We start from the raw sequence: 23,500 nt of genomic DNA, 5'->3' as shown, positions 1-23,500 counted from the left end.
ATATCACATGTATTTTTAAAAAAGAAAATAAAGTTCACTTCCTGTTTCCGAACCTCACCGTCCTGCTCTCGTGTCACAATAACGGAGAAAGTAAAGCTGAAGGGGAGCAACCTGGAAAGAGATGGAGAAAGGGATCTTAAAGATCATCTGCGCCAGTCAAGGCGCGGTGGACACTGATTTTTTGGAGTGTAACCTCGGCAGCAGCGTGTCAGAGATCATTTCGAGCTCAGACAAATTTGTTTTTTGTTGCCCATTTGGACAACAGAAGGTGGTGGCCAGGACCAAAGTGCAACTGTGCCAGACTAAAGGCTGCCTGGGCTCCTGTCGGAGGCTACACGTGTGCAAAGGCTTCCTGCTCAGTGGATCCTGTCAACCGATGCTGACCAGGCGAGGAATTCCATTAGAGATGGAGGAACAAAGTCATTCAATTTACCATCACATGTATTTTTGTGACAGAACTTTAATTTTCCGCTCAAAAGGAAGTGAACTCACGCGCATTAGCGGTTGCCTTTGCAAACACACAAGCGTGCGAACTAATATTTCATAAACGCCCTTTTAGATTAATTTTTACAGTAAATTCTATTTGCCGCGTGTCTCTTTTACAGTCACACTATTTCCACTCACAAGTGTTTGCAAAGTTGAACCCAGATGAAGGTTAAGCTAATATTAGGTTATAGCTGCTCCTAAATAGTAATGCAATTATTTAAAAAGACTTTGTGTGACTGTAGATTTAAACGATAAGATAAAGAGAAACGTTCTGTTTTGTTCACAGTGGAGGGTGCAGCTTCTCCCATGAGCTGAACTCTGAACACAACAGGAGGATCCTGGGGGAGCACGAGCTGGGCGACCTGAGCAGGGAGGAGCTGTGCACGCTGCTGATGCAGAGCGACGACCAAATGCTGCCTCCTGTAAGGATGAATATGCACGCACGATCACCAGCTCCGGGTCCTAAGGCTCCTTTCCTTTTCTCTAACAGCATCTCCCTGTTGTCTCGTGCTGACTGTCACAGATATGCCACGACTACAACAACGGCCCAGGGTTGTTCGGACGGTGCCAAGGTGGTTATGGTTGCAGGCGGGTGCACATCTGCGAGAGGTTCTTAAACCATGACTGCAGATGTTCACGTAACCACACTTTCAGAGCACCACACACACTAAAAGTTCTGCACGACATACCGGAACATCTCATTCACTCCTTAAGGTCGACTTACGCGAACATACAGGCTGTGAAGTACCATAAGGGGAGGCTTCGAAGCGACAGGCTCCATGGAGACAACCCGGAACAAAGCTTCTGATGTGAGAGGTGATGGCACCCAGGGGAGGAAGAGGACGTGGAGGAAGGAACAGCCGTCCAGAAGGAGCATATTCCATTGAAGACCTCCGCGTCGGCTTCAGTGTTTTAGAACTGATGAGCTTGGATGGCTGAGAATGATGTGAGAATGTACCAGAAAAGTCACCTTCAGTCTTTTTTAAATCACCGGTCACTACGGAGAGTTGTATAATCAGGCAGTTGCTCAATTCAGATCTGGTGAAAGTGAGAGACCCAGAGGAATGTCAGCAACAACTGCGCGTAGGACTTATGTGGTCCAAGTGTTTGGTGTGTATTGTAGGACTCAGGACGTCCTTGCTGCACCCTCAGTCTGTCTGTTATTATTTCTATTAGTTTGATGAGCTGTCCTGTTGTTCATCACTGGGTTGATAAGCCAACGTATCACAGTTCACTGTATATTTTCAATTTCCAAACCATAAAGTCAAATCTAAACTCATAAAATTGTTTTTCATGTTATTTTGTTGCATTTTTTGTAATAGGGCTTATTTATTTACCTTTTTCTTTTCCTATGACCTCTTGGGGCAGGCAGTCGTGTAGCTACAGCGCCCTAGTGGACACCATCGGTATTACAATTCGGTCACGCCTAGGGTTAAGTTTCGGTTTCCGTTCTCCAGTAACGATAATTTTCTTCCCAACAACAACTCCGTCAGACACTCCGGAGAGCTCCGACATAATGGAGTCGGAGATCTTGAAGTTCATCTGTGCCAATCAGGGCGCCGTGGACACTGATTTTTTGGAGCGTAACCTCGGCAGCAGTGTGTTGGAGATCTTGTCCAGTTCGGACAAATGTCTTCCTTGTTGCCCTTTTGGGCAGCCGAAGGTGGTGGCCAGGACCAAAGTCAGAGTGTGTAGAACCAGAGACTGTCCGGGCTCCTGCCAGGCTCTGCACTTGTGCAAGAACTTCCTGTTAAGTGGATCCTGTCAATTCAATCTGAACGGGTAAGAAACACACTTAAAGATTATGGTATGGAAAGACAAAAAAAGGTTTCAACAGATTTGATCATGTGATTATGGACTCTGAAAAGATGACGTGTAGCTTTTAGCACTGTAAAAAGTGATGATGTCTCAGCCATGTCTCAGCTTGTTTATGTGTGTGGGTGTGTGTGTAAGTGTGTTGTATGCATGTGTGTGTGTCTGTCCTTTTCTTGATTCTGTTGTTCTCTTTGCTGTTTTTATCCTTTGTGAGGCACTTTGTGCTACCTAGCGTATGAAAAGTGCCATATAAATAAAGATTGATATTGATATTGATATTGATTTAATTATGACCCTCTGGGTCATAAAATAATAAAGCAATATGCCGATGTGACCTTTTTAAAGTAGTTTGAGTGGGTGGAGTTTGTTAAAACCCTGTAATAAATGGCACAACTAGGCAAATATATAGTCTGAAATAATAAAGTAACATTGTAGCTCACAGTTATTTCCAACAGGATTTAAATTAAAGTGTGTAGTTGTGTCTCAGGTATGAATATGTGTTTTTATCACACGTATGTGTGTGTTCGACAGCAGGAGACGATGCGTCTTCTCCCACGAGCTGGACTTGGATCACAATGAGGCGATCCTGAAGGAGCACGAGCTGGAGCACCTGAGCAGGACAGAGCTGTGCACGCTGCTGCTGCAGAGCGACAACCGCCTCCTGCCACAGGTGAGCGTGAGCGGGGTCACAACCACAGGGAGACTGTTCTGAACCTTCATTATCGTGTCTCATCTTTGTCTGCTTTGCTTTATCTCCTCTAAACCAGTTATGTCACGATTACAACACTGGTGATGATGTTGTATTTGGTGGATGTAAGGAAGGTTTTGCTTGCAAGAGGCTGCACGTCTGTGAGAAGTTCTTAAACACCAGCTGCAACTGCTCTCGGAACCATAGTTTCCGCACTCCGCAGACCTCAAATCTTCTTCAGGGTGTGCCCCATGACCTCGCCTTCAAGTCAATTTATGCAAATATCCAAGCCTTAAAGTACTACGACATCCAGAGCAACAAGGCCAAGAGTGGCAACCAGCAGCTGCAGGTCAACAAGGGCAACACAAACCGAAGAAGACGGGGAGGCCGAGTGAAGAAGCCGAGCTTTACCACCAATGGTCTGGAAGACAATACTGATGCGGAGTGCCAGCAGCAGAACACCAAAGGGCTTCCCATAGGTACAATGAATCCCATCGATGTGTCTGGACATATGTCCATAACGATTTGTTCATTTTTTCTTCAGATAAGAGTGAGATATGCATGGCCTTCATCAAAGGAGATTGTAAAAACCTGGGTGAGACAAAAACTCACTTATTTTTGTGTTTATTTTTGTATTGTTTTAAATAGCATTGGAATCATTGTTTAAAATTTTAACTGCTCTTTTGTTGCCAGAGCGATGCGTCCGGGCTCATGACAGGATGCCCTACAGATGGGAGGTCAAGAAAAGTGGTCAGTGGTTCCCGCTGCCCAATAATGAGGAGATCGAGAGAGACTTTTGCGATCCTAAAATGACGTACAGGTATTAGCGAGTGTAAAAGTCCTGACACCTGTTGAACCATGAGCATAATCTCAAAGTTACAATAACGGAAGCCAAATGTTTCCACCTGGGCTGTAATCGAACCCAGGAATAGTTTTTAAAGCCGTATTTTCTATGCATCAATTGTGAATGTAAAACCCCGAGTGGTCAAATATGAAAGTGAACGGTCGCTTAGAACAATCCCGATCAGTCTCTCCTTCATGTAGTTCCAGCAGCACAGTCAGTTTTGACGAAATGACCTGTGGGATCCACGAAGTTCGAAGAATCTCTACCTGCAACTCGCTGCTGGAGCCGGACTTCAGCCTCGCCACCGAATGGCTTTGGTACTGGGAGGATGAGCGTGGCAAGTGGAACCTGTACGCTTCTCCTGTGAGTCAGTCAGGAAGTTCAGTCATCATTAAACAGATACAACACACAGCACAGCCGGTGGCCACTGATCAGTCGTGTAGAAACAAGAGCTGGAAAACCATCGAAGATGAAAAGCAGCTCCTCGATCATCATTGCTGATGTTCTCCACGGTTGGCAACAGCGTGTGTCATGTGTGGCAGGACGGTGGACACAATCCCGCAGACGTGGACAGCTCCGTCCTGGAGCGGAGGTTTCTGAGCGATGCTGACGATGTTGTCAACTTCAACGCTCATTCACAGAAATATTGCCTCAGATTCAAGGGTAAACCTCCTAAAATCTCACACCTGCCGTGGATCGATCGCTGACGTGCTCTGACCAAAGGGTTTTTGACCCCAGATATGCTGCAGACAAACATTACTTATGGAACCACGAAGGCGGTGAGAAGACGGCCTCGGTTTGTCTCTGCAGCTGATGTCCGAGACGGCACACTGAGGTGGGTGTTCCCAAAGTATCCTGGCGTTTTTATGGCCACAGCTGGAATGATTCTCATGTGTGTTCGGAGTGCAGGAAGCCTGGAGAAGAAAGGGGTTTTGCTGCTATACCGAACCACTGGGACAAGATCCAGCTCCCTCAAACAGGATACAAGGTGTGAAGTGTGTGTCAAAATAAGAGTTACATCTTGTAACATCAGATCAGCGCGATGCAAAAAAAGCATCATTTAGGAGCCGTGAGAGGGAAATCCAAAGATCTGACTGCTCCTCGCTGCTTCTCCAGAGAGTCCCCCTTGTGTCCTCATCGGATGAATATAAGGAGGTTGAAGCGCTTTTCCGTAAAACCATGAGAGGTTTTGACATTTCCAAGATCGAGAGGATTCAGAACAAAGCCCTGTGGGAGGTCTTCCAGCTGTGAGCGAGCAACCACATCCATCACCTCAAATCTTGGAATTGCTCTTGTCATTTATGTCCTTTACATTGGTCTTCCTGCATAAATCCAGGCAGAAAGCCCAGATGAAGAACAAGAACGGTGGCCTTCCGGTGCTGGAGCTGAAACTTTTTCACGGCACCGACAATCAACACGTGGACACCATCTGCCACAGTAACTTGGACTGGAGACTCTGTGGCAGTCATGGGACAGCTTATGGCAAAGGTTAGTGGGAATATATGTTCTTTATATTTTAGGCATGGGGGCGCGATTGCAGGTGTCAAACATCTGTCAGGGCTGCCAACATGTGAATCACTTCATAAAAAGTGCCTCCATCTTGTTATCTCGGCCGTTTCTCAACTTTTGTACTCGTCCCTACTTGCGTTCTCGTGTACTTGTGAAATGACATCAGTACCGTTCCAATTCTGAGTACACAAACTGACAATTACGCCCCCAAATTCACACATGTCCCAATTTTCCCAAGTATGCAGCAGATGCGATTTGTGTGGACAGCTCAGTATCCCACAATGCATCTCACCTCAGACAGTAGCTGCAGCAGTGGCCAGTGCATACTTCAAAGTTAGAAGTTCACAAGTGAACATCACAACATTGATAGTTTTGATGTTCCTCTTGTGAACTGCTGTAATACATACCAGTACATACTTGGAAGTACGCACTTTCCACCATTGCTGCTGCTCCTGCTGCCCAGGTGAAATGCTTTAAGACAGTGATAATTACTAAAATATCCTCCTGTGCCCAAATATAGGCAGTTATTTTGCCGTGGATGCCCAGTACTCACACCACTACACCAGCGACTCTGATGTCAGGTCCATGTTTGTGGTGAGGCTGCTGGTGGGGAAATACACCACGGGATCCCCAGAGTACCGCAGGCCCCCTTCCAAGGACGGAGGAGACATCAACTTCTACGACAGCTGCGTTGACAACGTTCGTCAACCCTCCATTTACGTTGTGTTTGACAAACCCCAGATCTACCCCGAGTACTTGCTGCAGTATCGGGACAACAATTTCACATCATTTTCCACGGCTACTGCTTCGAGTACCTTCAGCCAGCCCAACCAGACGAAGGCGTCAGAGGAGAAATCCTGCATCCTTTCATAGGCAGACTATTTTTGGTCATTTTTGTTTTAACCTAAATCGCACTTTTGGTTGATTGACTACAGTAATAGAATGGTTAATTAAACACACACACACACACATGTCCCACTTTTATTTTCTTTATTCCCCTTGACCACAATTTCCTGCTGGCCAATCAGCGTCACGAACGGACTGCGGTAATGGATCGACAGCCTAAAAATCCCGGCATGCATTGTGGAGAGAGAGAGAGAGACTAAGGGAGAGAGAGTTGGAGCCTCTAAATTAGAGGGACAACAATTGTTGTGAATTTATTTTTCTAATTTCTGATAGGATTTAGCTGTTTTTCCTAGTTGCGGCGTATTTACAATGATGCATAACTGAGATGTTGATCAATGTGCACTGTCATTATTTCAATAAACAAAAATGGTTAAAGTATTACTCAGTAAAACGATGTGTGTGTGTGTGTGCGTGCCCGAGCGCGCCTTTCATTTGATTTTTTTTATTGTTTGTTTTTTTTATCGGAGGAACAGGAAGAAAAGTAATTCTTCGTTCTCATAGATGCACACTTGCGTGCGGCAACACCGCCCCCTTGTGGTAAATTGAAATATCACATGTATTTTAAAAAAAATAAAATAAAGTTCACTTCCGGTTTCCGAACCTCACCGTCCTGCTCTCGTGTCACAATAACGGAGAAAGTAAAGCTGAAGGGGAGCAACCTGGAAAAAGATGGAGAAAGGGATCTTAAAGATCATCTGCGCCAGTCAAGGTGCGGTGGACACTGATTTTTTGGAGTGTAACCTCGGCAGCAGCGTGTCAGAGATCATTTCGAGCTCAGACAAATTTGTTTTTTGTTGCCCATTTGGACAACAGAAGGTGGTGGCCAGGACCAAAGTGCAACTGTGCCAGACTAAAGGCTGCCTGGGCTCCTGTCGGAGGCTACACGTGTGCAAAGGCTTCCTGCTCAGTGGATCCTGTCAACCGATGCTGACCAGGCGAGGAATTCCATTAGAGATGGAGGAACAAAGTCATTCAATGTACCATCACATGTATTTTTGTGACAGAACTTTAATTTTCCGCTCAAAAGGAAGTGAACTCACGCGCATTAGCGGTTGCCTTTGCAAACACACAAGCGTGCGAACTAATATTTCATAAATGCCCTTTTAGATTAATTTTTACAGTAAATTCTATTTGCTGCGTGTCTCTTTTGCAGTCACACTATTTCCACTCACAAGTGTTTGCAAAGTTGAACCCAGATGAAGGTTAAGCTAATATTAGGTTATAGCTGCTCCTAAATAGTAATGCAATTATTTAAAAAAAAAAAAAAACTTTGTGTGACTGTAGATTTAAACGATAAGATAAAGAGAAACGTTCTGTTTTGTTAACAGTGGAGGGTGCAGCTTCTCCCATGAGCTGAACTCTGAACACAACAGGAGGATCCTGGGGGAGCACGAGCTGGACGACCTGAGCAGGGAGGAGCTGTGCACGCTGCTGATGCAGAGCGACGACCAAATGCTGCCTCCTGTAAGGATGAATATGCACGCACGATCACCAGCTCCGGCTCCGAAGGCTCCTTTCCTTTTCTCTAACAGCATCTCCCTGTTGTCTCGTGCTGACTGTCACAGATATGCCACGACTACAACAACGGCCCAGGGTTGTTCGGACGGTGCCAAGGTGGTTATGGTTGCAGGCGGGTGCACATCTGCGAGAGGTTCTTAAACCATGACTGCAGATGTTCACGTAACCACACTTTCAGAGCCCCACACACACTAAAAGTTCTGCACGACATACCGGAACATCTCATTCACTCCTTAAGGTCGACTTACGCGAACATACAGGCTGTGAAGTACCATAAGGGGAGGCTTCGAAGCGACAGGCTCCATGGAGACAACCCGGAACAAAGCTTCTGATGTGAGAGGTGATGGCACCCAGGGGAGGAAGAGGACGTGGAGGAAGGAACAGCCGTCCAGAAGGAGCATATTCCATTGAAGACCTCCGCGTCGGCTTCAGTGTTTTAGAACTGATGGGCTTGGATGGGTGAGAATGATGTGAGAATGTACCAGAAAAGTCACCTTCAGTCTTTTTTAAATCACCGGTCACTACGGAGAGTTGTATAATCAGGCAGTTGCTCAATTCAGATCTGGTGAAAGTGAGAGACCCAGAGGAATGTCAGCAACAACTGCGCGTAGGACTTATGTGGTCCAAGTGTTTGGTGTGTATTGTAGGACTCAGGACGTCCTTGCTGCACCCTCAGTCTGTCTGTTATCATCGTGTTATGTGATACTTAATAAGATTTATGACTTTGTAGGTCATAAATTTTCTTTTCTTCAATAAAATTTCTATTAGTTTGATGAGCTGTCCTGTTGTTCATCACTGGGTTGATAAGCCAATGTATCACAGTTCACTGTATATTTTCAATTTCCAAACCATAAAGTCAAATCTAAACTCATAAAATTGTATTTCATGTTATTTTATTGCATTGTTTTGTAATAAGGCTTATTTATTTGACTTTTTCTTTCCCTGTGACCTCTTGTCAGTAAATCATTGAGAAGCTTCTCTAAATTGATCAATAAAGGTTAAATTAAACTGGGCAGGCTGTCGTGTGGCTACAGCGCCCCCAGTGGACACCATCGGTATTACGATTCTGTCACGCCTAGGCTTAAGTTTCGGTTTCCATTCTCCAGTAACGATACTTTTCTTCCCAACAACAACTCCGTCAGACACTCCGGAGAGCTCCGACATAATGGAGTCGGAGATCTTGAAGTTCATCTGTGCCAATCAGGGCGCGGTGGACACTGACTTTTTGGAGTGTAACCTCGGCAGCAGCGTGTTGGAGATCTTGTCCAGTTCGGACAAATGTCTTCCTTGTTGCCCTTTTGGGCAGCCGAAGGTGGTGGCCAGGACCAAAGTCAGAGTGTGTAGAACCAGAGACTGTCCGGGCTCCTGCCAGGCTCTGCACTTGTGCAACAACCTCCTGTTCAGTGGATCCTGTCAATACAATCTGAACGGGTAAGAAACACACTTAAAGATTATGGTATGGAAAGTCAAAAAAAGGTTTAAACAGATTTGATTATGGACTCTGAAAAGATGACGTGTAGCTTTTAGCACTGTAAAAAGTGATGGTTTAATTATGACCCTCTGGGTCATAAAATAATAAAGCAATATGCAGATGTGACCTTTTTAAAGTAGTTTGAGTGGGTGGAGTTTGTTAAAACCCTGTAATAAATGGCACAAATAGGCAAATATATAGTCTGAAATAGAAAAGTAACATTGTAGCTCACAGTTATTTCCAACAGGATTTAATTTAAAGTGTGTAGTCTCAGCTATGAATATGTGTTTTTATCACACGTATGTGTGTGTTTGACAGCAGGAGGGGGTGCGTCTTCTCCCACGAGCTGGACTTGGATCACAATGAGGCGATCCTGAAGGAGCACGAGCTGGAGCACCTGAGTAGGACAGAGCTGTGCACGCTGCTGCTGCAGAGCGACAACCGCCTCCTGCCACAGGTGAGCGTGAGCGGGGTCACAACCACAGGGAGACTGTTCTGAACCTCATCATCATCGCGTCTCATCTTCGTCTGCTTTGCTTTATCTCCTCTAAACCAGTTATGTCACGATTACAACACTGGTGATGATGTTGTATTTGGTGGATGTAAGGAAGGTTTTGCTTGCAAGAGGCTGCACATCTGTGAGAAGTTCTTAAACACCAGCTGCAACTGCTCTCGGAACCATAGTTTCCGCACTCCGCAGACCTCAAATCTTCTTCAGGGTGTGCCCCATGACCTCGCCTTCAAGTCAATTTATGCAAATATCCAAGCCTTAAAGTACTACGACATCCAGAGCAACAAGGCCAAGAGGGGCAACCAGCAGCTGCAGGTCAAAAAGGGCAACAGAAACCGAGGAAGACGGGGAGGCCGAGTGAAGAAGCCGAGCTTTTCCACCAATGGTCTGGAAGACAATACTGATGCGGAGTGCCAGCAGCAGCCAGCAGAGGGGGCTGTTTCAACCACAACAATGGGAGCAGAAGCTAATAGCTGCGATGAGCAGCTTCCACTGGTGACGCCCCGCCTGCCGGTGCCTGGCACATATCAGCAGTCATCAAAGGGAAGCGTGGGCACCTTGACCTCGGTCATACCTGCCGCCGTCAACGCCGGCGCCCATCAGCAGCTACAACGTGCCACCGCCGCCTCGGTCATACCTGCCGCCGTCAACGCCGGCGCCCAACAGCAGCTGCAACGTGCCACCGCCGCCTCGGTCATACCTGCCGCCGTCAACGCCGGCGCCCAACAGCAGCTGCAACGTGCCACCGCCGCCTCGGTCATACCTCCCGCCGTCAACGCCGGCGCCCATCAGCAGCTGCAACGTGCCACCGCCGCCTCGGTCATACCTGCCGCCGTCAACGCCGGCGCCCATCAGCAGCTGCAACGTGCCACCGCCGCCTCGGTCATACCTGCCGCCGTCAACGCCGGCGCCCATCAGCAGCTGCAACGTGCCACCGCCGCCTCGGTCATACCTGCCGCCGTCAACGCCGGCGCCCAACAGCAGCTGCAACGTGCCACCGCCGCCTCGGTCATACCTGCCGCCGTCAACGCCGGCGCCCAACTGCAGCTGCAACGTGCCACCGCTGCCACCTCGGTCATACCTGCTTCCGTCAACGCCGGCGCCCATCAGCTGCTACAACGTGCCACCGCCATTGCCGCCTCGAACATACCTGCTGCCGTCACCGCCGGCACCCAACAGCAGCTACAACCTGCCACCGCCGCCTCGAACATACCTGCCGCCGTCAGCGACCGCGATAACAAAGATGATGGCTCAAACACCAAAGGGCTTCCCATAGGTACAATGAATCCCATCGATGTGTCTGGACATATGTCCATAACGATTTGTTCATTTTTTCTTCAGATAAGAGTGAGATATGCATGGCCTTCATCAAAGGAGATTGTAAAAACCTGGGTGAGACAAAAACTCACTTATTTTTGTGTTTATTTTTGTATTGTTTTAAATAGCATTGGAATCATTGTTTAAAATTTTAACTGCTCTTTTGTTGCCAGAGCGATGCGTCCGGGCTCATGACAGGATGCCCTACAGATGGGAGGTCAAGAAAAGTGGTCAGTGGTTCCCGCTGCCCAATAATGAGGAGATCGAGAGAGACTTTTGCGATCCTAAAATGACGTACAGGTATTAGCGAGTGTAAAAGTCCTGACACCTGTTGAACCATGAGCATAATCTCAAAGTTACAATAACGGAAGCCAAATGTTTCCACCTGGGGTGTAATCGAACCCAGGAATAGTTTTTAAAGCCGTATTTTCTATGCATCAATTGTGAATGTAAAGCCCCGAGTGGTCAAATATGAAAGTGAACGGTCGCTTAGAACAATCCCGATCAGTCTCTCCTTCATGTAGTTCCAGCCCACAAGTCCGTTTTGACACAATGACCTGTGGGTTCCACGAAGCTCGCAGAATCTCTACCTGCAACTCGCTGCTGGAGCCGGACTTCAGCCTCGCCACCGAATGGCTTTGGTACTGGGAGGATGAGCGTGGCAAGTGGAACCTGTACGCTTCTCCTGTGAGTCAGTCAGGAAGTTCAGTCATCATTAAACAGATACAACACACAGCACAGCCGGTGGCCACTGATCAGTCGTGTAGGAACAAGAGCTGGAAAACCATCGAAGATGAAAAGCAGCTCCTCGATCATCATTGCTGATGTTCTCCACGGTTAGCAACAGCGTGTGTCATGTGTGGCAGGACGGTGGACACAATCCCGCAGACGTGGACAGCTCCGTCCTGGAGCGGAGGTTTCTGAGCGATGCTAACGATGTTGTCAACTTCAACGCTCATTCACAGAAATATTGCCTCAGATTCAAGGGTAAACCTCCTAAAATCTCACACCTGCCGTGGATCGATCGCTGACGTGCTCTGACCAAAGGGTTTTTGACCCCAGATATGCTGCAGACAAACATTACTTATGGAACCAAGAAGGCGGTGAGAAGACGGCCTCGGTTTGTCTCTGCAGCTGATGTCCGAGACGGCACACTGAGGTGGGTGTTCCCAAAGTATCCTGGCGTTTTTATGGCCACAGCTGGAATGATTCTCATGTGTGTTCGGAGTGCAGGAAGCCTGGAGAAGAAAGGGGTTTTGCTGCTATACCGAACCACTGGGACAAGATCCAGCTCCCTCAAACAGGATACAAGGTGTGAAGTGTGTGTCAAAATAAGAGTTACGTCTTGTAACATCAGATCAGCATCATTTAGGAGCCGTGAGAGGGAAATCCAAAGATCTGACTGCTCCTCGCTGCTTCTCCAGAGAGTCCCCCTTGTGTCCTCATCGGATGAATATAAGGAGGTTGAAGCACTTTTCCGTAAAACCATGAGAGGTTTTGACATTTCCAAGATCGAGAGGATTCAGAACAAAGCCCTGTGGGAGGTCTTCCAGCTGTGAGCGAGCAACCACATCCATCACCTCAAATCTTGGAATTGCTCTTGTCATTTATGTCCTTTACATTGGTCTTCCTGCATAAATCCAGGCAGAAAGCCCAGATGAAGAACAAGAACGGTGGCCTTCCGGTGCTGGAGCTGAAACTTTTTCACGGCACCGACAATCAACACGTGGACACCATCTGCCACAGTAACTTGGACTGGAGACTCTGTGGCAGTCATGGGACAGCTTATGGCAAAGGTTAGTGGGAATATATGTTCTTTATATTTTAGGCATGGGGGCGCGATCTCACCTCAGACAGTAGCTGCAGCAGTGGCCAGTGCATACTTGGAAGTTAGAAGTTCACAAGTAAACATCACAACATTGATAGTTTTGATGTTCCTCTTGTGAACTGCTGTAATACATACCAGTACATACTTGGAAGTATGCACTTTCCACCATTGCTGCTGCTCCTGCTGCCCAGGTGAAATGCTTTAAGACAGTGATAATTACTAAAATATCCTCCTGTGCCCAAATATAGGCAGTTATTTTGCCGTGGATGCCCAGTACTCACACCACTACACCAGCGACTCTGATGTCAGGTCCATGTTTGTGGTGAGGCTGCTGGTGGGGAAATACACCACGGGATCCCCAGAGTACCGCAGGCCCCCTTCCAAGGACGGAGGGGACATCAACTTCTACGACAGCTGCGTTGACAACGTTCATCAACCCTCCATTTATGTTGTGTTTGACAAACCCCAGATCTACCCCGAGTACTTGCTGCAGTATCGGGACAACAATTTCACATCTGTGCTAACATCAGGAATATCGAGAAGCTCAGGTATGAACCCGTACCTGGCCAGTCAGGCCAGCACACCTTCTCACCAGCCCAGCGTATCATTTTCCAAGGCTACTGCTTCGAGTACCTTCAGCCAGCCCAACCAGACGAAGGCGTCAGAGGAGAAATCCTGCATCCTTTCATAGGCAGACTATTTTTGGTCAAAATCGCACTTTTGGTTGATTGAATACAGTAATAGAATGGTAGTACGATGAAATAAAGTTGATTCTTTACTCTACAATAACTTCACTCAGGAAGTGTCATTAGGTTCCTCATTCCACATCAGATGCTGCATCTCTTCCGTATTCCTCCGCCAAATAAGCTAGCTTAAAACTTAAATAGAAACCCCTTTTGTCACGACCAGTGCGTCATTTCTTCCACCCCTGCTGCATTATACATTTGCCCCCATTAAGGTGAAGCTGCCTGCTGGGAGATGCCACTGCGCCCTGCTGGATGCAACCATCCACCATCAGTAATCTACTGACATTAACCAGCCAGAGCAGCTACTTCCTGTTGGCCGTGTGCCTGCGGCGGCCGCAGGGTCTCGCTCCGGCTGTGGTGGCACAGCTCTCCAGAACCGACTGGAGCAGCTTGAAGACCTCCAGCGTACCATGGAAATCTTCTCTGTGTCACACTGACAGAGCCCATGAATTAAATATGAGTCATTTCCCTTTTGTTTTGTTTGCATCCCAATGGGTCTGTCCCCGGTGTTGCTGAGTCATGGTGGACTAGCTGAACCTAGGAACACCCCCATGGAGAGAAAACACAGGAAAAGCGGTCATCTTTATTTGTCCCTACGTTTCTACCCATGTACGCTTCTGTCGTGGATGCAGGATGGCAACACGAAGTCAGCAAAGACGGGTTGGTGCTGAAATGATGCAGCACGTGCCAATTTGGCCGATTTCATCATCTATTTATTTATTTACCCAGATTTGGTGCTGTTCAAATGACAATTGCCCCCTGATGTTCTAATTCAAAGCAATATATCAATAATAAATCCCACATTAGAGCATTTTAAACACACACACACACATGTCCCCCTTTTATTTTCTTTCTTCCCCTTGACCATAATTTCCTGCTGGCCAATCAGCGTCACGAACGGACTGCGGTAATGGATCGACAGCCTAAAAATCCCGGCATGCATTGTGGAGAGAGAGAGAGACTAAGGGAGAGAGAGAGAGAGACTGAGGGGGAGAGAGAGAGGGTTGGGGGGGGCTTGGCTCGGAGGCTGAGGAGAACCGTGTGGACCTGAGCGCAGAAGAAGAAGAGGAGGAAGCAGCAGCATCCCTGGGAGGAGAAGAAGAAAAAGAAGAACCTGAAGAGTCGTTGCCGACACCTGTATCACTGACACCCGCTCAGGTAAGAAAAGTGCGCGTTTCCCTCCGGCACCGACCCCACCGCGCGCTCCCCCCGTGCGCCGTGTCACGCGCGTGTCCTGCTACCGGCTGAGGAAACCGGGTTGCTCAGACAATGAGGCGCATCACTTCCGCTTGATCCCTCCATCCTTATCATGGCTGCGCGGTTCCGAGGCGGGCTGACGTCGTCGGCGCAGCCTCTCGACGGTGCGCTGGTGCCGACCGGTGGGTCTGGGATTCCCTCAGCCGTGGTTCCGCAGCCTCCAGCCCAGACACCCCTCCTGTCAGCGGGGAGGGGAGCAGGGGGAGGGGGTGGTGGTGGTGGTGGTGGGGGGTCCATTTCATCCACGACGCCAGATTTATGGCGTGTGTTCCGCCTTTACGCTCCACACCGAGTAAAACGAGCCTTTCCGAAAGGTTCATTCATTGATACTTTCCCCTCTTTTATTGATTAGCAGCTGGCTTTAGTTCACAGGAGCTCAGAGAGGAGCCAGAAACTGCTCACAGTACCAATAAGGCCCAGGGTGAGCTCGAGGACACTTTTAAACAAGTCTTAATTAACACTGACAGTTGTTATTTGACTCATTACCAAATGTGAGCCACCTCCCTTGTTTTGGCTCAGTGAGGGTCAGAAGTGGGGATGGCCGACGTCTCCTCCGCTCCGACGCGTCGGACGTCACCTCTGTTGAATCCCGTTGCTTCAAGATGCAGCTTTAACCCCCCCGACAGATGTTGGAGCTGTGGGAGGGCATTATGAAGGGACACTCTGGAGTTCACCACCTGGGGTTCGGCACAGCAACAACGCACAAGAGAAGAAGAACTTGGTCACAACACGAGGAGGAGAAGAAGGAGGAGGAGGAATAGAGTGGGATTAACTGCAGCTTTCCTCAAATATTTATCAGTGATTTTAAAATTGGGGAAAAGGCCGACGTGGGCTGCACGTTACAGCTCTGCGTATTAATGCTGATGTTGCCACGAAGACCATGAAATATTTATCAGGCAATCAGTGGCGGCACACAACTGTTCCTTCCAACCAGTCATCTGTGCTTCCCACCAGATGCTGCCTGCAGCCACTTAGGCATGTTCTCCTGGGGAGGGGAATGGATCGTGAGCGGTGACTTTCCTGGCAACGTGCATGTCTTTAGGGCTGAAGTTCGCCCGCTTTGTCAGTGATTGTGCGACAGAAGAGGGGACCTATGATGACGGCGCAGAGCAAATCTTCCTCTTGACAGTTATTCCATAAATGAGTCGATGCCAAAGTGTATCTGGTGCACGTGTGGCACTGCAGCAGCTCCTGGTCTCACGTGGAACTCTGCTGCAAGACTCAATCGATGTCCTTAGAATGGATTTTCCAGTTTTAATCTTCTCTCTATTATTTACCTGCCAGGAAAACACAGTTAAAGTGTCAAAGTGATGCGGTGAAAGGAAGGTTTAGCAGCCTAAAACGGCATTAATGGCTGTTTAGATCCCTCCTGCAGCCCAGCGGCGGAAGTGTGCTTAAGTGGCTCTCGTTCCTGTCTTTGTGACGCCGCCATCAGAGGAAGAACTCGTAGTAAAACGTGGGCGGTTTGTTATGAATCAATATGCTGCTGAGGCCCTTTTCATGGTCATGATTCATCAAGAGTCAGAGCTCCACACTCGTGGATGGTGTTTGGTCCTGAAACCGTCTTTAACAGCGGCGCCGGCGGTGTTTAGATCCTCACCGTGTTGTTGCCGACGTCTGCGGGGGGAAGCGTCTGAGGAGCCGAGGCGGCGTTGACGAGGAGGCGTCGCCCTCGTTTTCGCTCCCTGTTGAGCGTGAGAAGGTTCCAGTTCAGCTTTTGGGCACCACCGAGAAGCAGGTTCCTCATCATCTTTGGATAAAGGAGCGTTGTGGGAGGGGCCCAAGAGCTCAACATTCGGAACCCTCAGAAGATGGCGGCAGGATCCGAGACGGAACAGCGTTATAGGAGCGTGTGAACTTCACTAGTTCTGTAAAGGGCAGGATGAACATGTCCACGGCCCCCCCGGCTGAAGGGACTGGGAGCCATTGAGGCCCCAGCCACGTTTATCATGGGTCTGGCTTCTGCAGATCAGTGGATCCAGCGCTGGTCTTGATCACATCCCTCATTTCCCCGTTTGGAATAGAACCCAAAGTGTTTGAAATGAAGCGCACGTTCACGTCTGACTTCACACAGCAGCTTTGTGTCCCAGTTTCTGACACATTCAGCAACTTCACCAGCGAGATGTGAAGAAGGAAGAGTGAGATCTGATACATTCACAAGGTTTTTAAATATAGAAGTCGGCTCCACACCCCCAGCAGGGCTCTGGCTGCCTCCCGTTTCTCTGGACCGCGCAGAAGAATGGGCTCCCGTTCCACTTCCTCCAGCCTAAATGTGTTTTGAAACTTGGCTTTTCAGGATTATTTCGAAATGTAGCGTCGGTGCCGGCTCCAGCCACGGAACGGAACGGCGGTCATCTGTCAGCATATCTGCTCCCGTCCTGGAAGCTTCCGCTGAGATAAGCGGCCCGAGCTGGTCTCCATCTCTGCCGTTCCTCTCTGAAGCTGCTTCATTGTTTCTGACACATGAGCATCGTTTGCTTCTCAACTGTTGGCGAGGTGATCTTGGTTTTCGATGCCAGCGGTGGGGGGTGGGGGGGGGGGGCGCCCTGTCCTGGCAGCGGATCATTTGTGCGCGGGGCTCCGTGGCGGTGCTGCGACGGCGCTGCTGACGACCGCCCCGAGGTCCCACTCTTCAGTCTCTTGCCTGCACCAGTGCAGCTTCCTACTGATTGTCTGACTTCATTAACTCGCCGGGATGAGACGTTCCCCATCTGCACGTTTGTTCCCGCCGGCGGCTCGGTACCGCATCCTCCCCTCATCCAGCTTCTGCTAGAACTCCACGCCTCATTTAGAAACTCCGGCTGACTGGCTCGGTGTCATTTTCATTCTTTTTACAGCTTTATTTTCCTCGATGCTCTAAGATGTTGCACTTTGGTAGGTTTCCTCCTCGCCGCCCCCTCGCAGGGGGCCTTATATAACGGGTTCCTCTCTCCCGGCGGGCCTTATTTACGCTACAAAAAAAAGCTGTGAGCCAATTCTCTGACTCTGCATCGTGGCCGCCGTGTCACTGTGTCCCACTCTGCACGATTAACTTAATCTCCTGCTAATCAGATTGAGCAGATTTCTCCCGTAGCTGTACCCACTCGCTGCCTTGCTTGTATGAGCGCACGTCAAACTTTGGCTTCTGAAAGCCGAACGCATCTTTTCCCTGTCCGGCTTCTCACCGCAGGCCTGATGTTTGTTAATTAGGCCACAGAAACAGCTCACTAATCCTAAACTGAAGCTAAATACGGGGCTTTTGATGATATGCTAATGCTGCCACTGATTCCAGATGCCGATTTAGGGCTGAATTCTGACTCAATGGTTCTCCTTTATGTAGCACGAGGAATCGGTCCTGACACCTTGTGGGGGTGGTGTGTAGCAGCGGTGGAGACGTGGATGCGTCCCGGCGGCTGCCTCCATGGGGGACATCATAGGCCGGGACACAAACTGTGACCTCTCCTCTAGTTTCTCCGGCCCTCAGTCTGGTTCAAACCCATCGGCTGTGCTGCACCCGTGCTCGTGTTGTACGGTGAAGCTAAGCTGAGGGAAGGTGCTGATCTCTCTTCCTTGGTTTCCTTTGCAGGACTTTAACACCATCCTCCTCGCTGCTGCTGTCCTGACTGACCCACCAGCTCCTCGCCATGAACTACCTCCGCCGGCGGCTGTCAGATAGCAGCTTTGTGGCCAACCTCCCCAACGGCTACATGATGGACCTGCAGAGGCCGACCCCTCCGGGTTCGTCCACTTCCTCGCCCGCCTCGCCGGCCACAGAGAGGCGGCAGCCCCCCAGCACCCTGGGTCAGGGCTCGGGCCCTGGCTCGGGCTCGGGCTCCGGCTCCGGATCCACTTCCAGCCCCGGGAGCTTCCTCAGCTCCTTCTCCAGTGTGGTGAAGAGTGCTCAGATGGCCCAGAATGTCGCTGCCGCTGCACACGCCAAATCTGCCGCAATGGCTGCCGAAGGTGCTCAGACAGGAAGCAGTCAGCCACCTAAACCTGTCGTACGCAAGCCTAAGGTCCTGCTGGTCGTCGACGATCAGCACACAGACTGGTGAGTGTGTGCACTAAGCCTGGTTTCAGCTCATTGCTGACCTACTGACGGCCTCTCTACATAAAGCGGTGAGCAAACGGAGAGAGAGAATCTGTTGTCCTCAAAAGTACGCATCAATTAAAGGAAGAGCACTCATTCACCATTATTGTACATGGTACTTGAAACGGACCCAATAAAACGCTTTGAAAATGAGGTTTTGACCTCGTTCAGGGGCGACTGTTTCAAGTACTCGTGTTAGCTGGTTTCACTCAGATGACCTTGTCTTTTTATAGCATTTCCTGTATTGTTTATATTTACAGAATGGTCACTTTGAAATGAATGTTTGGCACGTCTAACAGTCGATATTAGGATCCTTAATGTTTCGTTTTAAAGGAAGTACGTCAACTGAGACTTGGCTGACACCTGAGCCACATCTAAAGCTTTGTTGGTAACGCACGTGCCACTCCCCATGTTTGTTAGCAACCTTGTGTTCAGTCATCCCGATGGTGTGTTTGGGTGCAGTAACACTCAGGGGAAAAGTCCTCTGCCCTGGAAATGTTCCCAGAAATAAAAGCTGAACACACAGGGAATGGGCGTTACCTGCCGTCATTGAATAGAAGTAAATTAGTAAATGCGATGAGCGGTTATTTTTGCTGCCTGGTAAATTGACTTTTGCCAAAGGGCTCATCAGTCCAGCCCTCTGATTGCATCAACCTAATTAATGGGGCATCATTAAGTTGCATCGTGTGTTTCCTAGGATCACGCTTGGTCCAAAAATGATCCAGTGTCTCAAAGGACAGTAGCCCTCTTTCTATAAACCCCCTGGTGTTTCTTTACACTGATGTTTGCTAAATGAGTTTTCAGAGCTCATCCCCCCACTCTGAGACTTAGGGCTCTCAGATTAAACAAAATTCAGTTACATAAATAGAATTCAAGCTACTCGAGATTATTTTAACGCTGTAATAAATAATAATAATAAAAATAAAATACCGGTAGTAAGCGATTAAATAATAAACTCCATGTTCTCAGTCTGACCACTGGGGGTCGCTGTTTTGCAGTTCCAGTTTCAGACATGCGCGTCTGTTGTGGGTGTAGTTGCTGTCTCTGACCAGCAGGGGGTGGTGTAGGATCACTCGTGACCTGCACTGTTTGCGCAGGCACGTGTTCCGTCATCTGCGGGAGTCACAACAGAGTAAATCATGTTGAAAGGACTTCATTTGCAAGCGTCCTGCTTTTTGCCCCCCCATCCCGCAGCAGCTCTTTATGGACTTCCAGACTTCCACCAGGCATCAAACGGCGGCTGTAAACCCGGGACGTTTGTCAGACTGTTAATTAGAGCGTTGCGTTGACATGTGGCCTGTCAGGGGCCACTTCACAAAGGCGCGGGCAGAACATGAAGCAGCAGCTCAACAGTTAAAACCTGCCCCCCCGAGACACGTACAACTCGTAAAAGAAGGAGGGAGGGGGGACGTCCAAATATTTGGCTGCTGCTTTGGCAACGTTTCAGTGTCCCGTGTTGGCTTTTTCTATCCCCCTGTGTGGATTAAGGACAAAGTGAGACCTGATTTTTCATTTATGGGGCAGAAGGGAAGAAAAGGAAGCCTGTACGCCGCTTCGCTGACCAAACTTCTGCACGTTTTAGCTGAACTTCCCATCAGGAAGGTCGGATCGACCACCTGGCGTCCTCCGGTTCTTCAACATTGCTTCAGATTCCACTGCTGGACAGTCTGATGGCAGATATTCCCATTTAGGCCCTGCTTGTCTGTCCGCCCCAGGCTGCCTCTGCGTTGCAGCTGGATCTTACCTGCTCTGTTGCTTAGCAACTGCAGAATGCGTGGTCTTCCAGAGTAACACATTTGAACCTCTACAGATACTTTATGCTGTGTTGGCTGGAATGCTTCCGTACTGGTCCACAGAAAAGAAGTCGGGGACACGTTCGCGTTTAATAGATACAGGACAGCTTTGAATTTAAGGAATGGTGACGGTAGCGTCATGGACGAGGGTCTCGGTGCGTCCATCGCTCCCTGTCCGGGGCTCGGCTTTCCTCTGGGACATTCCAGCAGAGGGACCGAGGTCTCTGAGGAAACGCTGCTCTGTCCTGACAGACTTGGCCTCCAGCAATGACTGATGCACAATGGCAGCACACAGGAGCGAGGCGAAGGCTCAGAGAGCATCAGCGCTGCCACTGACAAACCCTCCTTTTCTCCCTCTGTCCCTCACACTCTCCTCTGTCGCAGACGTCTTTCTTTCTCATCGCCAAGAAGCTGTCGGGCCATTCTCATCGCTCTGAATGATCGGAGCATCTGATCGCTTAATTGGCCCCCCCGTCGCCAAGTGTTTACGTCTCCATGCACATGAGGCGGAGCTCTGAGGTCCCACTTCCCCCGTCGGGTTGATCGTTTTATTAGGACCTTAGTAGACTAAATAAATACAAATTAAGACATGTTAACAGCTTAATCTAAGAGCTTTTGCTATAACGCTTGTTTGAAGATGTTTTATCCAAGTAAACGGTTCCCATAAACACTAAAACTGGCTTTTTCTAGTGGCTAATAAAAGCAGTTCTTATTTTTTCTCGATCATGCTGCTTGGTGGAACAGCCTTGCGGCCTTCCACCTAAGCTAGTGCGCGTCTGCAAACTGCTTGATTTCATCCCTTTTCTTGTTACCCAGATCGAAAATATCTGTTAGCTAAAGCTCCCAGGACTGTTTGAAGGGGGCTTGTGTTACTCCATCCACTTACCCTGGTTATTTTGACACCCTTAATGCTACGTGCTAACACAGACGTGAGTTTAGCCAGATAGTTTTCACCCATCGCTCCAGACATCCTGTTTTAAACCAGGCAACACTTGTTTCCTGCAGCCACTTGATTTCCACCGCCTGATGGATCTTTCTCTAAACCGAAGCACTTTGAGGCCGGGAGGCGACGAGCGGCTGGTTTAAATAGGTCTTCTTTAAAGCGGGAGGAGACCTGCAAAACTCCAAACGTAGGATAACGGCGACAGCAGCTGGAACTGGTCAGATTATGACAACATGAGGTCCACAGCAGTCCAGCACGGAGCACGTCCTTCAACAAAGTTTGGGTCCAAATGGAGGCAGCCATATCTGTCGTGACTCATGCTCTTATTAATAGTGGGAGACAAAAGAAGGGTTTAAGAAGTGATTCAGCTCCCAGGTGGGCGTGCGTGAGTGGGAGACGGAGCTCAGGCCTGTACGTCAGGCTCGCTGTTGACATTAGAACATCCAGAAAGCGTCCAGAAAGTTCCTGCCCCACCTCGACCCATATTCCAGCAGGGTCCGGTCTGCTGCGGCGGTGGTCCGGGGTGACGGGGGGCACCGCCAGATCAGTATGTAGGTCAGAGTCACAGCTTCCGGAGGAGAGAGACCCAAACTTTTGAAAGTCTCAACAGCTGGGAGACGTTAGAACAAGACCCCCCCCCCCCCCCCCCCCCCGGTGGCCTTAATGAAGCTTAATGAACGGCCCGAGAGGACAGATGGAGCCAGATGAAACGGAGACGAGGACGTGTTTGGTTAGCGGCTCCGCCAAAAACGCACAAGAGGAAAAGGATGGAGAAGGCTCCGGAAGCCCCCAACAGCCCGTCCCAGTAAGGGAGAGCCTGTAGCACGTAGCCCAGATCTGCAGTGATGCCCCTGACAGATTGCTAACTGCCCCCACGCCTGTGAGGGGTTGCGAGTTCAACGCTGAGACCCACAGAGCACTGGGACACAATGTGGTCCCCAGTAATGAAGCGGCCGTGCTTCATTCTGCAGCCGGATGGTGCTGGAAACCCGGATTCCATCACCTTCCTGAAGTCTCTGTATCCACAGCTGAGGTGACCACGCATGTGGGACCGCGTGGACGCTCCTGACCGTGTAATATGGCCGATGTTGGCGTGTGGCTGTTTCACCGCCCAACAGCAATATTTCCCCACTTTTACGACACATTGGAAATCATTTGTTACTGTTCCAGCTGCTGACGGCAACATCAACTCGCATTATATCGAGACCGTGATGCTAATGCTAACGAGCTTAGCAGCCATTCCATCAGTAAGCTATCTTTTTCTCTTTGTGCTGTTTCTTTGCCAAGACGACGTCCCTCGGGGTCAGATCCTGTTGTAATGGAAAATCTGTGTCAGGATGTGCCTCCTCACGGGGTATTTTAGCTGGTCTGTTGATGTTTCGGCCTCTTTCGCTCAAATAAACAGGAGATTTTTCAAGGGTTGTTTTGAACGTGTTGACTGCTGTTAGTACAGGGGGCAGCTTTTATGATCAGTTGGAAATGGTTAAAGTGTTGCCAGTAAAAGAAAGTTAAAGCTAAAGAATCTGACTTTTATGAATTTCCCTTTTTGTTCCAGGGCAAAGTATTTCCGAGGGAAGAAGCTGAACGGGGAATATGAAATCCGGGTGGAGCAGGTATGTTGGAATCAGGGTATTCTTAACTTTTGCATCACATCCCACTTTAACACTGGGATCATTTTACTGAACTTCTGGCGAAAACGTAGGAAAAAACCTGTAACACTTAAACCGCAAACCTTAAACCTGTTGCCTAATTAGCTTAGCTTAGCAGTAAATGGAAATTCATTCAGAAACTTTGGTAGT

At 48.9% G+C, this 23,500-nt stretch overlaps 5 protein-coding genes across 14 annotated transcripts in view; all 5 read left to right on the top strand.

Moving 5' to 3' along the window:
* The first annotated feature begins 30 nt into the window (after nt 1-30).
* On the top strand, nt 31-1,820 carry LOC115246671 (protein mono-ADP-ribosyltransferase PARP12-like). Of its 5 annotated transcripts, none has more exons than XM_029825698.1 (4): nt 31-429; nt 773-908; nt 1,010-1,058; nt 1,201-1,820. In XM_029825698.1, the coding sequence occupies exons 1-4, from the start codon at nt 122-124 to the stop codon at nt 1,227-1,229; spliced, it is 522 nt and encodes a 173-aa protein (XP_029681558.1). In that variant the 5' UTR covers nt 31-121; the 3' UTR covers nt 1,230-1,820. The 5 variants fall into 5 exon arrangements, with proteins under 5 accessions (XP_029681558.1, XP_029681556.1, XP_029681557.1 ...); XM_029825696.1 differs by having other exon boundaries at nt 1,010-1,095; XM_029825697.1 differs by having other exon boundaries at nt 1,010-1,124.
* Nucleotides 1,821-1,933: 113 nt separating this feature from the next.
* On the top strand, nt 1,934-13,676 carry LOC101068282 (protein mono-ADP-ribosyltransferase PARP12-like). Its single transcript, XM_029825686.1, has 13 exons — nt 1,934-2,268; nt 2,833-2,971; nt 3,069-3,468; nt 3,534-3,584; nt 3,683-3,809; nt 4,034-4,196; nt 4,376-4,496; nt 4,572-4,668; nt 4,743-4,821; nt 4,950-5,080; nt 5,170-5,321; nt 5,863-6,287; nt 13,642-13,676. Exons 1-12 carry the CDS (start codon nt 2,003-2,005, stop codon nt 6,213-6,215), a joined length of 2,079 nt encoding a protein of 692 aa, XP_029681546.1. The 5' UTR covers nt 1,934-2,002; the 3' UTR covers nt 6,216-6,287; nt 13,642-13,676.
* On the top strand, nt 6,311-8,642 carry LOC105416233 (protein mono-ADP-ribosyltransferase PARP12-like). Of its 5 annotated transcripts, none has more exons than XM_029825693.1 (4): nt 6,311-7,225; nt 7,577-7,712; nt 7,814-7,862; nt 8,005-8,642. In XM_029825693.1, the coding sequence occupies exons 1-4, from the start codon at nt 6,918-6,920 to the stop codon at nt 8,031-8,033; spliced, it is 522 nt and encodes a 173-aa protein (XP_029681553.1). In that variant the 5' UTR covers nt 6,311-6,917; the 3' UTR covers nt 8,034-8,642. The 5 variants fall into 5 exon arrangements, with proteins under 5 accessions (XP_029681553.1, XP_029681551.1, XP_029681552.1 ...); XM_029825691.1 differs by having other exon boundaries at nt 7,814-7,899; XM_029825692.1 differs by having other exon boundaries at nt 7,814-7,928.
* LOC101066763 (protein mono-ADP-ribosyltransferase PARP12-like) lies at nt 8,879-13,635 on the top strand. 2 transcript variants are annotated; one of them, XM_029825685.1, is made up of 12 exons: nt 8,879-9,197; nt 9,559-9,694; nt 9,794-11,024; nt 11,090-11,140; nt 11,239-11,365; nt 11,590-11,752; nt 11,932-12,052; nt 12,128-12,224; nt 12,299-12,377; nt 12,490-12,620; nt 12,710-12,861; nt 13,142-13,635. In XM_029825685.1, exons 1-12 carry the CDS (start codon nt 8,932-8,934, stop codon nt 13,582-13,584), a joined length of 2,997 nt encoding a protein of 998 aa, XP_029681545.1. In that variant the 5' UTR covers nt 8,879-8,931; the 3' UTR covers nt 13,585-13,635. The 2 variants fall into 2 exon arrangements, with proteins under 2 accessions (XP_029681545.1, XP_029681544.1); XM_029825684.1 differs by having other exon boundaries at nt 9,556-9,694.
* Nucleotides 13,677-13,893: 217 nt separating the features above from the next.
* Nucleotides 13,894-23,500, top strand: part of syn3 (synapsin III) — a 53,021-nt gene continuing 43,414 nt past the window's right edge. Inside the window, exons 1-3 of the mRNA XM_029825687.1 lie at nt 13,894-14,797; nt 18,462-18,926; nt 23,257-23,314. Coding sequence (XP_029681547.1) covers nt 18,520-18,926; nt 23,257-23,314 — 465 coding nt within the window. The 5' untranslated portion in view covers nt 13,894-14,797; nt 18,462-18,519. The remainder of the gene's footprint in view (nt 14,798-18,461; nt 18,927-23,256; nt 23,315-23,500) is intronic.

This window comes from Takifugu rubripes, chromosome 18 (assembly GCF_901000725.2).
Source record: "Takifugu rubripes chromosome 18, fTakRub1.2, whole genome shotgun sequence".
NCBI classification, from domain to species: Eukaryota; Metazoa; Chordata; class Actinopteri; order Tetraodontiformes; family Tetraodontidae; genus Takifugu; species Takifugu rubripes.
This window is presented reverse-complemented; position numbering and strand designations above follow the sequence as displayed.